At 39.2% G+C, this 13727-nt stretch overlaps 1 protein-coding gene across 5 annotated transcripts in view; it reads left to right on the plus strand.

Moving 5' to 3' along the window:
* ZNF385D (zinc finger protein 385D) overlaps window positions 1-13727 on the plus strand; it is a 708505-nt gene that overhangs the window by 553385 nt on the left and 141393 nt on the right. For 4 of the 5 annotated variants that reach the window (XM_061586269.1, XM_061586272.1, XM_061586270.1 and 1 more), the window contains one exon: window positions 12581-12691. The exons of the other annotated variant lie outside the window; for it this stretch is intronic. In XM_061586269.1, coding sequence (XP_061442253.1) covers window positions 12581-12691 — 111 coding nt within the window. The remainder of the gene's footprint in view (window positions 1-12580; window positions 12692-13727) is intronic. 5 annotated transcript variants of the gene reach the window in all.

Here is a 13727-nt window from a genome sequence, read left to right on the forward strand (position 1 = left end):
GCCCCTCTTTGGATCTCTGCCTATCATCTCTCTATAGAAACAGTACTCTCAAACTTTCTGCGTCAAATCTTTGGTGTGCCAAGATGTGTCCCGAATGCTGCTCTTAGGTTAGAAGTATGCCTACCTTCAATTGAATGCCAAGCATGGTCTCTTGCGTTCAACTACTGGACTAAACTTTCTTTTTTATCATTATTTTTTATTCAAAGTTTCAAAAAACAAAACAGAACAAAACAAAACAAAATTAATAACTAATACAATAAAATAAAATGTTGACTTCCGATTTGTCGCAGATCAGTTATAGATCTATAATATATAACAAATCTGTATCTTAATATATTACAAAATCACTTTCCTCCAGTAGTTATCTTAATTAATCATCAAATCTCATTGACATTACTTTATTCTTTCCACAAAAAGTCAAACAGAGGCTTCCACTCCTTGAGAAATATATCCATCGATTTTTCTCCAAATAAACATGTCAATTAATCCATCTCATCAAGTCTGCTAGGTCCAGTAGTTTCAATAGCCATTCTCAGTGTTAATTCCATCTTCCATCTCCATGGAATAATAATAATAATCTTGCTGTCATAGTCATAGTCATATAATAAAAGTCTGATAGGAATTTCTTTCATCACAAATATTTCCTTGCCATCAATTCCGAATGTACCACTAAAATGTTGTTGTAAAGCTGCATCTCTGCTCCTCCTTTCCACAGAATGCACCATCACATCTCCCGAGAGTTTTTCCATTGTCACACATCTGGAATTAATTCTGTAAACTTTCTCCATTTCAAGTTCCATTAAATCCTTCCAATCCAGGAATTTTTTTGAACCGTTGATATCTTTATCTCTAATCTCTTCACCAATTCCTTCAAAGACAGCGCTGAATTCCAAACAGTGATATTTGTCTCCAGGATCCATCACAGCCATAAAATCCAAATCTTTTTCCAAGTCCATATTTGATATATCTATTCCAATCTCCAGGGCTTGAACCTTTCCTTTAATTTTTCTTTCATCTTCTTTTATTTGTCCAGCCATATCTTTGGTCTCATCCACCTCCCCTCTCACAGAATCCTGAATTTCCTTCAGCTCCTGTCTCATTTTGCCAAATTCACTTTTCATCTCTTGTCTGCTCTGTCTCGGCTCCTGTCTCACCAGCTTAATCTCATTCATTATTTTCTGAAACATATCTAGATAGAGAACCCCTTCCTATACATCCAGGGTCTCAGCCACCTTCTTGATTGTCATTTTTAACTATTCCCAAGCAAAGAACAGTTTATTTCTTTTTCCAGTCACAAAGGAGTTAATCCTCCAAGCCTGCTGACATCACCCTCTAGACAGCACAAACTGCCTTATCTCTTATGTGTCCAAAAGTGCAAAACAAATTTAGTTCACAGCATCCAAAAAATTAATGGCATAAAAAGTAAGCAGATTTGTCAAAAAAATAGTCTCAAATGTCATACAATCAGATTTCCTCTTTAGATTAGTTGCCCCTCATCCGTTTATATCTTTAAAATGCTCAATTCCATGCCAGCTTTTGGCAATAAAAAACAAAGATAGGCTATTTTGCTTTTCTTCCTCCTTAATTCCGTGTATATGAGAGAAAGTTATAACTCACCCAGGGATTCTTTGTTGCCGATCCTTTAACAAATCTCTTTTACTTTAACGATAACAAAATGATAAGAGTAGATAGAAGAATGCCTGCCTGTTAGAATACGTTTTTCTTTAAAGAAAAAAAAAGTCTTGCTTAATCAGTTTGAGCTTGCTTGAAATTCCCTGGCTCCGTCCGACGTTGTTGGGAGGTCCTTCGTTCCTAATGAATTCAAGTCCCCCAACAAACACAATGAAGCTTGTGGATAATCTCTTCGTTTCTCCCTTGCCTGGGAGAAAGTTTTTACCAGTCAAAAAAAAACCTTTTGGCTGGTTTTAAAACTGAAAAAGCTTCCTCTGAGACGAGAGCTCGCCTCAGAGGCAGGCACAAGCTAAGCAATCCTTCCCGGAAGTCGGACTAAACTTTCCTATAATTGTACATCTGGATATTTAGCATTCCTCTGGAAAGATTCTTATCTTTCCACGTGGATGAAAACCTTTCATGTCAAACTCCCTAGGTTAGGCTTCTCCATTGAACACTTATCCTCCCTAGATTCAGCAATGGTTAGACACACCATTCGAAACAGACTTAAAGACATAGACCTCCAAAGCTCAACTGCTGCAGCATCCAAAACCTGCTCACCCTTGCACCACAAGTTGAGCTTTGACCCTCTGAATCATGCCCCATATCTGGATTTTTTAACAGTTCCCAAATACTGACACGCATTTGCTAAGGCTAGATTTAACTGCCTAGCTTCAGCACTATTGGAAGGGAGATATCAGGGAATAGCCTATGAGCAACGCATTTGCCCTTGCAAGGCGGGGGAACTGGAAACCCTCTCACATGTCCTTTTTACTTGCCCATTATACTCACCCGAACACTATAAATACATTATTCCAATTACAAAAAAGTATCCCAACAAATCTCCTGAGTGTTTGTTACTTTGTCTTCTGAACGGCTCAAATAGGTCCCAAACAAGGTCTGTTGCTAAATTTGTCTATGCAGCCCAATTTAAACGGTCAAAATCTTTTTTTTTTTGAAACACGTATTACAGTTTTTCCTCTCTGTTTTATTATTCAGATTTATTATATTTTATCTATTGTATATTTTATCCATTGTACTATTTTACATTTGTATTTTATATTCTTTGTACAGGTCTTTGACCGCAATAAATATATATTGTATTGTATTGTATTATAAGTGTGGCTGCAGTTGTTCCCAAGCTGCTGCCTGTGAAGGAAGACCAAACCATGTGTGTTTTCTCTCTGTCAATTATTACTCACTGGAATTGGGTTGGCTGTCAAAGTGAGTTTATAGCAGCCCAAAGGGCAGACAGAAAGGGTAGAGAATCTTCTTACTCTTACTCATTTCTCAGACCTCTTTCTGAAGTGAAGGGTCAAATCTGTAAAGAAGTTTGGAGCAGCCACATTAAAAGATAAGCTCAGGGCATTCCAGGCAGGGGGTTGCCAACCCTGCTTGGATATAGATGTCTTTGCAGAGGATCCCTAGTCAAGGTTTACCAACAGCACAATCCAAACTATATCTACTCAGAAGTCAGTCCTGTTGGGTTCTATGGGGCTTAGTCCCTTAGTACGTGTGTTTAGAATTGCAGCCTTCAGGGGCATCCATCTTTACTCCCGAATGCTCCCATCTAACATCACCACAACACTAGGCTCCTTTCTTCCTACAGTGGCCTTCTGGTGACTGCCCTGGCCTGAAGGCACTTAAACCCTTCTTACCCAAAGCAAGTAGGCTAGATTAAATGTTCCCTACCCAGGCTCCATATTTTAGTTAAGAAGTCTAGCTTAATTTCCAATCAGATTTTTTTTTTAATTGTATGCTCCAAGGCAGCAACTGTGATTGATGCTTAATGTATCATGCTTAATGACATCACTCGGGCCCATCCCCATGATATCACTCGGGCCCACCAGATGACATCACTCGGGCCTGCGCCATGACATCACTCAGGCCCGCCCCTAAAATCTCAGGTTTTGGGATGCTTCTGACCTGGCAACCCTAAGGCACAGATATGTCCTGGGTAACATTATGTGCTTTTCTATATACTCTAACCAGATCTGAAGAGAATGAGTCACATGCCCATGTGGACCAGCAGGCCTGGTTATTTGCTGACTGCAAATTAAAATAGGTATCTTAAAGCTATGTGAGCCCTGTTCATGTGGCATATCTGTGGATATGAACATGCAGGCAGGGAGAAATGGAAATTGTGCCCACTGATTTTGTGTATGTTCAGCATAAAGTCTGAATGCCATGTTTCCTCATTGTACAGTGGTTGGAGAAAGGGCCAATGGGCATGATCTTGATCCCCCAACCCCACACACAGAAGCATTACCTATACGTATCATGTTGTATGAACAGGGTCATATAGTTTTGTTTGTGTTCTTGGAGAACAGAATAAAGATAAGAAATTATCTGATAGATGCCGGAGATGTAATGCTGGAAATGCATCCCTGAAACGTATGATGTGGGCATGTTCAGTGATATGTTTTTTTTGGCCTGAAGTTGTATCAATTTTGTATTGGCAATATCCTTGATATTCCTGGATGTCCATGTACTATTAAATTGTATTCTTCTAGTATGGGGATTAACCGCAGGACAACAAAGGTGGATTTTACAAGCTTTTATGGTCGCTAAGAGATTAATGTCTGAAAAGATAGACACCCATAATCTATTATGGAATGGTATGAGGGGTGTACTGCCCTTGCTACATTTGAACACATTTCTTATAAAAGTCAGCTTTTATACCTATTTGGGCATCGTATATCAATTTATACATTTAAATTCAGGTGGATGCATTGATTTTTTAAATGTGAGCTGGAGGTTTCCCCCCTTTTTTTTCTTTCTGTTTTCTTTCCCCCCTTTATTTATTAAATGTGTCATTAAAAATCAATTGAAAAAAGATCAGAAATTATGCAACTATCTAATGGTAAACAAAAAGATTTTGCGAACCTGATGGGATGCTGACCTGCTACAGGCAGAAAATATTAAATTTAAATTTGATCAGGGAAATCAAATTTGAGGGAGGCCTAAGGTGAAATGACCTCTAGGCTTTTTGCAGAACCAAGATGTGTAGTGGAATGTTGGCTTTGGAATCTTTGGATGAAGGAACATGCTTTTGATCCCTCCTGCTCTTTTAGTACCCTGCAGTGTCCATGCAGCAGCTATAAAGTAACCTTTACTTCATTCATACACAATATAATTAAACTTGGCAATCATCAAACTTGATGGGGATTGTTTTTCTGTTTTCTGTTATAATACATTTAATATGTTTTAAACAATGTTGTAATTCGCTTGGAGATCTTTGGATAACAATATAGGATATACCGCACAGCAATATTCATCTAGGATACATTTTAGTTATCTAAACAATACAAAAGTGTAGTGAATTTATTATTATTATTATTATTCCATTCAGCTATAGAGGGCAATAGGTTTTTTAACACTTATAGTGGAGTTCTTTGCATGTCTACTACTTGTGAAAGTGTTCCTACATCAGCCCTGCAAAGTAATCCAGTGTTGAAATATACTAATATTGGGGGGAGGGGGTTGCTAAGAGACAAAGTAATATATGAGAACCCTGCAGTATAGTTTGGTGTTATCCAGACTCTTGGTTTTTTTTTTTCTTTTTAAAGTGTGTGTGTGGCAGGTATGAGGGGGGCCTCCTGAGTGGACTGTAGCAGCAACATGTGGGGAGGTGGTGATTAATTGCTTTCCTACCCATGAGGAAAAACAAGCAATCCTTGGCGATGGGTTGTTGCTGCTGGTATAAATACTTAGTACTCATTTCAAAGCTACAATGCCTGTTTGCTCAAAAATAGAAAAAAGAAGACCTGTGTTGAGAACATTGCTATAGTTATAAATAAATAACCACAATAAATACTGTTAGAATACATAACTTGCTTTTTGAAATTTAGTCTGGAATTTACCCAAGCATGGGCATCTGAACTTTGGTTGCTGTAAATCTTACATCTATTTTGACCCCTGCCATCTGTAATAGCATGCCTGCACTGAATGCATCATTGCCAGCCTAAGAAGAAAGACCTACAGTAACATTTACAACTCAGGAAACTTGAATTGTTTGCATGAATTAGGGTTAGCATTAGACGAGAGCATGAATTTATTAATACAATATTAAAATCAGTTAAAACTGATAACAATCAAGAGAATAGGGTAGGTCCTAACACATCTCTCAGGTGTCAAAAGTCAGGGAGTAGGGTTGCCAGGTCTCCGGTTTTTGCCTGGAGACTGGATTTTTAGGGTCCTCTCCAGGTCTCTGGGTGTCACCCCAATCTTTGGACCCTTAGCTTTCATTTAAAAAAAGTTTCTAGAAGGTCTGTTTCAAGAGATATACGCCAAAACGTCAGTCACTGCCCCTCTGCAACTTCTGTTAAATGAGCTCGTAGCTGGCTGCTCTAAGCCCGCCCTTTCAGGTTTGTAGCCAGTAAGTGAAGTCAAGGTTGTGATTGACAAGGGATTTGTTGATCTCCAGGCAATAGGTAGAACCCATTGCAAGGCCAGAAAATTGGTTGTTTTTTTCTTGCTTGTCTCAAAATCTCATAAACTGAGTAAGTGCTATACTTTTTGTGCTATAGCAAAAGTCTCTTTCTCTCTCGTGTGCAGGAAAACTAAATGCCATTAAAACGTGTTATGCTTTTCTAATTATGAGGAGTCAAACAAATTTAAATTTTCCTGGGCTTTGAATAGGGCCGTTCATTTGTCTAACTCACAGCATGAAAATGTTACTTTTCTGGGAGTAAAACTGCAATGCTAATCCCACATATCTGGAGTAAACCCCATTGAATTCAATAGGACTCACTTTTGAGTAGACATGGTTAAGATTGTGCTGTGATTTAATGGGACTTTTGAGTGTACATAGCAAAGGATTGTGTTTGTGTTGTAAATCTTTCTCTCCCCCTCTAATCCTATTTTTTATGCAGTTAGGCAGGGCTAACTTAGGTGTCATTGCTTTAATTATGTAGGAAACTAATATCATTTTTAAAAAAATGTTCTGCAATGATCAACTGGTTTTGACAATAGACTATTATATGCAGTATATGCATTTTACATCTCCAGTGTGTGTATCTGGAATCTTTCCAACAACCCTGTGAGGTAGGATATTATGTAGGAAACTAATACTGATGTTATTTTTTTATATATAAAAATGTTCCGCAATGACCAACTGGTTTTGACAATAAACTATTATATGGAGTCTATGTATTTTTATATCTCAAGTGTGTGTAGTCTTCCCAACAACTCTATGAGGTAGGATTGCTGATTAGAAACCAAGGCAGCTCACAACAAGAAATAAATCCCTTTAAAATCCAATAACCACAAAAAGTATAAACAGTTGCAAAACAGCTTAAAGTAGCATGATTTTGAATTTTGGGTTGGTTGAGTGAAGTTCTTTATCTCTTGAGGCTGCAGTTCTGTGCATGCTTCCCTGTTTGAGTAAGTCCGATTGAATACACTGAGACTTGTTTCTGAGTAAACAATCATAGGATTGCACTACAAATATCTTTACAGATTGTGTAAATAATAAACATCTTTTACAGTGATGCTTATATAAATATATCTTCATACTATGTCTCAATAAGTATCTGATTTCACACTATGGCTATACATTATTATTTCCTCTATATTTTAAGTGTGTTCTTCCTTCTTCCCCTCTGGTTTTTTTCATCCTGGGGGGCAGATGAGGCTGAGAGATGGTGAGTAGCCCATGGTCACCCAGTAAACTATGTAGCTATTTCCATTTTAAAAAGTTAATTAAAACAATTTACATGCAAGCAAAGTTTATGAAGTAGATCCACACAATACCGTTTAAAGCACATCCAACTTGCATTTAAAGTGCATGACTTCCCCTAAAGAATCCTGGGAAGTGTAGTTTCCCCTTCACCCTTATAGTTTCCACCACCCTTAACAAACTACATTCTGTGGTGGGATTCATGTGCTTCAAATGTATGTTGAATGTGCTTTAAATGAATGGTGTACTTCTGCCCTAGGTATGCTGTGCATTCATTAGTGAATTGAAAAGAAGAATTTTAAAAGATACTTTTTTAAATAGGAAGAAGTGTAGATCAGTGGTAGGCTACATACTTTGCATGCAAAGGTTCAAAATTCAATCCTGGAAGAGATTATTGCCAGGAATCACAGAGAGCCAATGCTAGTCCATATCATCAGTACTGAGCTACATGGCACCAAATGGCCTGAGTTAGTATAAGGCACATTCCTTTGTTCCTAAATGTGGAAAGAGACCCAAGGGCCACAGTGACTCCAAAATGTATTTATGCATTTTATCTACAACATCTATATACCACTTTATTGTAAAAAAAACCCTCAAAGCAGTTTACAGAAGTAATTAAAACAATAAAATTATTGGCAACAACAGTTAGACAGGTATTTAAAAGCATTCAAAATAATAAAACCAAAATATAAATGTACTGCCTTCAAGTCAATTCCGACTTATGGCGACCCTGTGAATATGGTTTTCATGAGGCTGAGAGGCAGTGACTGGCCCAAGGTCACCCAGTGAGCTTCATGGCTATGTGGGGATTCGAACCCTGGTCTCCCAGGTCGTAGTCCCATACCTTAACCACTACACCACACTGGCTCTTGCAAAATGGAAAATGGACTGCCTTCAACTCGATCCCGACTTATGGCTACCCCATTAATAGGGTTTTCATGGTAAGCGGTATTCAGAGGGGGTTTACCATTGCCTCCCTCTGAGGCTAGTCCTCCCCAGCTGGCTAGGGCCTGCTCAGCTTGCCATAGCTGCAGAAGCCAGCCCCTTCCTTGTCTGCAACTGCCAGCTGGGGGGCAATTGGCCTCCTTGGGACTATGCAGCTTGCCCACAGCTGCACAGGTGGCAGGGCACGTAACCCCTGAGCCACTCCCTGTGGGGGTGATCTTTAGCTGGCCCTTGAAACTCAAGAGACACGAGCGGGGATTTGAACTGTCCTCCACACTATGCTATAGCAGCCTGTTAAAAACATAATAGCTTCTATATGCCTGGGTAGGCTTGCCTAAATAAAAATGTTTTTAGCAGGTGCCAAAATGAGTACAATGAAGTACATGCCTAATGTAAATAGGCAGGGAATTCCAAAGCATAGGTGCTGCCACACTAAAGGATTGATATCTTACAAGAGCAGAACAAATATTATGCGGCACCTGTAACATGGAAATCACACCTTGGACTTGGCCTGGTAGCAAATCAGCAACCAGTACAGATTTCAGAGCAGAAGTATTATGTGCTGATAGGGTCTCACTCTTGCCAGCAATCGTGCCACAGCATTCTGCACTAACTGCAGCCCCCTGGTCAGGTTGTGCTACATGGGGATTTCTGTGAGCTTGGCTGACTGGTTGCCAGTATTTTTTTAGTTGTGGCTTTTGGTTAGGAATCCTGACTGGTTGTCGGATGCTGAGTCTTCTGCATTACTCACAGGAATTTTGTTGTGGTTGGTATGGTATTGCATTTAGGAAATCATCACTGTCTTTTGTTTTTCTTTTTCTGTTTGCATTTTATTTACCTTTAACCTCACTCCCTTACAGCCATAGAAGCAACAACAGTGGCTCCATGCACTTAGCTCAACCCCCTTAAACCCACTGATGATGCACCTTGTTGGTTGCATGACAGTTTGTTTCTTGCCCAATAGTGGTTAAAGAGAATTCACATACTGGGAAGTGTGTATGACCCAATGTTGCAGCTCCACCCTCCCAGCCTAAGAGAGACCCTTGTGGGCTTCAGGGGCCCTTCTCGGACAGTACCCAATCTGGCCACCCCGCTAGCACTGGGGCTGAGTGGGTGCCAGGATTTTTTTAGTTAGGAATCTGGACTGGTTGTGGGATGCCAAGTTTTCTGCCTTACTCATAGGAATTTTGTTGTAGTTCGTATTGTATTGTATTGCATGTAGGAAATCATCACTGTCTTTTGTTTTTCTTTTTCTGTTTGCATTTCATTTACCTTTAACCCTACTCCCTTACTGCCATAGAAGTAACAACAGTGGTTCCATGGGCTTAGCTCAACCCCCTTAAACCCACTGATGATGCACCTTGTTGGTTGCATGACAGTTTGTTTCTTGCCCAATAGTGGTTAAAGAGAATTCACATACTGGGAAGTGTGTATGCAATTGTTGTTGTTCCCAAGCTGCTGTCTGTGAAGGTAGACCAAACCATGTGTGTTTTCTCTCTGTCAGTTATTATTCCCTGGAATTGTGTTGGCTGTCAACATGAGTTTATAGCAGCCCACGAGGTAGACAGAAAAGGATAGAGAATCTTCTTACTCATTTCTCAAAACTCTTTCTGATGTGAAGGGTCAAATCTGTAAAGAAACTTGGAGCAGCCATGTTAAAGGGTAGGGTAGGCCCTTCCAGCCAAGGAGTTGCCAACTCTGCTTGGATATGGACATCTCTGCAGATGATCCCTAGTTAAGCTTTACCAACAGCATAGTTGAAACCCTATCTACTCAGAAGTAAGTCCTATTGAGTTCTATGGGGCTTGGTAAGTGTGTTTAGAATTATAGCCTTCATGGGCATCCATCTTTACTCCTGAGTGCTCCTATCTAACATCTCCACAACAATTGGCTCCTGTGTTCCTACAATGGTCTTCTAGTGACTTGCCTGGCCTGAGGGCACTTAAACCCTTCTTGCGAGAAGCAAGTAGGCTAGATTAATTGTTCCCTACTCAGGCTCTATCTTTTAGCTAAGATTTCTATCTTAATTTCCAATCCGAAAAATGTTTTTGTTTGAATTGTATGCTCCAAGCAACTGTGGTTGATACTTAAGGTATCCTGCTTAATGACATCACTAGGGCCCACCCCTGTGACATCACTTGGGCCCACCCCATGACATCAATATGGCCTGCCCCCGTGACATCAGTATGACCTGCCCCTGTGACATCCCTAGGTCCCGTCCCTGAAATCTCAGGGTTTGGGATGCTTCTGACCTGTCAACCCTAATTTTGAGGTTTACCCTATTTGGGACGGGCATTTCAGGCAAACCCCCAAAAGAGCTAAAGGATCCTAGGGATAGTTGGTGTAAAGCAATTTATGTCACTGGGGGGGGCAGGCGGAGGGAGAGAGGAGACTTAACATGGGCCAGCAGGACATTCTCTTTTTTTTTTCCTTTTTGGTTTTGTTTATGGCTTAAAAGCCACGATGAACTTGAAAAAGGGGAGGGGGAAGGAAGTCTCTGTGAAACTGTTTTAAGAGTAGAATCATGCCCCTCCAAATGGTTCCTCCTAATTCACCATCTGCAAATTTGAGGTTCTCGCCTACATCTCTCTCCTTTAGTTCTGGTGAATCCAGATGACAGTGCTCCTAATCCACTACATTCCTGTGTTTCTTCTGTTTTCATTTTTTTCAAGTGTCACTTTCTGTGGCCATTGCAATCCTTACATGCTTAGACTGGCATAGCACTACTGTTTTGTCCTCTGGGGAGAAGAGTTCTGTAAGATAGGTAGTGACATCTTTTTCCATGACTTTCTGCTTTCATGTTAGATTATCTGCCTCCACCTTTTCCATTACTTTTCCTACAACATGGTCCTCTTCCAGTTTTTTTTAATGAGCTTTAGAACAGCATTACAGTACTGGAAATACTGTAATATTTACATACAACATGAACTTTGAGAGACAACTGCCCATAATATGTGGTTGAATAAATTTCTTAGGTTATGATTCTGCCCTTTGTGTTTATATTCTTAGGAGAGAAATGTGTGGAGTTACACTGCACTGTAGTGTCTATGGGTAAGAAAAAAAGAAGTCACCTTAATTTTAAACCAAGTCATTTAAACACTTAAGAATCTGATTTTTAAAAAATAAAAACTAACAGATTAAACATTGTTTTTTTTAAAAAATCAGTCATTCTTATCCTATGCCTAGAGTTCTAGTAACCTACGATTTAAAGCCATATCTTCAAAGTTGCCCTTAGCAATGGAGTTCCAAAACTAAAACATACACTATAGAAGGTAGGCTGCATGGAAATATGTATGTGTGAGCATGTGTGTCCATGTGTGTGTTTACCTTCCTTCCAAACTATGCACTGCTTTTAAATGCTGAAAACACTAACTTTGTTTTTCTCAGATAAAATGCAAAATATTTATCTAATTGTTCAATAATAAATATTTAAACATTGAGAAAACTTAATGAATCAGAAATATAAAACAAGTAAGATCTGAAAGTAACAGCACATTGAGTTTTTTACACAATCATCCATCCCACTACTTGTTATTTTCTATTTTCCCTGGAGTCTTTTATCTTAATTTCTGTTCTTGCATATTTCTTTCACCCTGTTCTTCCTGCTTGAGACTTCTACAGACACACACACACAAAGGATGAATGATCCCACTTTCTGTGCCAGGAAAATGCAAAAAATGCTAATAGTGCAGGCAGCTGCTTTGACTCTGAGCAAGGGAGAAAACTTTCAGATCCTAAATACTGACTGACTAAAATTAAGAAAGAACAGTGTGACATGTCAGAATGTTCAGCACATTGCTTTAGTATCTAGCAGTTTAATACAATAAGTTTTTTTTCCCTCAAATGTAGCCAGTGAGGACTTTCAGAGCTATTAATATCACTTGCACCCAATTTTTGTTTTTCGCTAGAAAAAAGGAAAGAACATGCTTTATCAATATAGATAGAAAGTGATATCTTGGCTGCAGTCCTATGAACACTTATTTGGAAGCAAAGCCCCATTGAACTCAGTGGCACTTTCTTCTAAGTAGACATACATAGGATTGCACTGTTAAGGGGGTTAAGGATTTTGGGTTGCATCCAATGCTAGTCATACTCAGAGTAGATTCATTGAAATTAATGGAAATGATTAATGTAGGACTGTTAATTTCAGGGGGTTCTACTCTGAGTAAAACTTGGTGGGATACAACCCTTTGGCAGTATGTAAATTCCATTAACCAGTGTTAGCAGAATTGGCAGACTTCCAAGAGAATAGAAAAGCTTTTATTTCTCCTCCTTTTGTTGCAGATGGACCCAATTCAAAAAGCTGTAATAAATCATACGTTTGGGGTTCCTCTTCCTCACAGAAGAAAGCAAATCATATCGTGCAACATTTGCCAGTTGAGATTTAATTCAGATGTAAGTAGATAATTTATATCTTCTTAAAAATATATATGCATGTAATAATGGGTTTGAGTTTATTTATTTATTTTGGTAATGGTGTCTGTATGATATTATTTGACATTACCTTTGTGGTTATAGAACAACAATGTATATCCGATACCCATTAGCCCACATGTTCTTTTTTAGGGTTTCTTTTCTGCAGTTTCCATTCTTCCAGTGTCTTGAATGAATGAATGAATGATAGGATTGAGCCATCATTACTGCAAGCCGTGGAACTATTGGGTCCTTACTCATCCACAAATCTTGAATTGCAGCTTACAGGCTAAGGGCGCTAGAGATCTATACCTTTGATCATTCATTCTTTCCTGAAAGTGACTTTATGACAGGGCGGTAGTTTTATCTTCCCTAATGGTAGTTTGATGTTCACTTTGATATGTGAATCTATATGTCATAAAACCAATTCAAATAAACAGAAGAAACACCTAGTACATCTCTTCCAGGACTGTAGGGTTGAAATCCAATGCTTCAATCCATCCAACAGAGCATCTACTAATAGAGTAGGGGAGGTAACATTCAACAGTTCCTTTGCACCTCCCCTCTGTTCTGGAGGGTCCCTAACCCTCTGGAACCTTTTTCTGGATCAAAAGCCAAAAAAACTCAACACACAAGTGGAGCAGCAGCATTGGATTTCACCTTAATACTTCAAAACTGCAGGTAGAAGGTGGAAGGTTATATGTTTGAATGTTTGTCTATATGAAATTCACGAAGCATAGAAAAGTAGTATGTCAAGTGAAGAACATGCTCCTTGCTTGTAGTCTGATGTGATATAGTCCCAATATTTGTACCCCATATTTTGCTCTGCACGTTTGTTGGTGTGCAGAAAGAGGAAAGAAGATGAGTATGAGTAAATGAGGGCTTTTTCAATTGTGGCCTCCACCCTGTGGAACTCCCTCCCAAATGATCTCTGCATGCCCCCTCTATAATGAGTTTCCGCCGGGCCGTGAAGACCTGGCTCTTCAGGCAGGCTTTTGGGGTGGGCTAGATTTTATTA

The sequence above is a fragment of the Rhineura floridana genome, chromosome 10, assembly GCF_030035675.1.
Source record: "Rhineura floridana isolate rRhiFlo1 chromosome 10, rRhiFlo1.hap2, whole genome shotgun sequence".
NCBI lineage: Eukaryota > Metazoa > Chordata > Lepidosauria > Squamata > Rhineuridae > Rhineura > Rhineura floridana.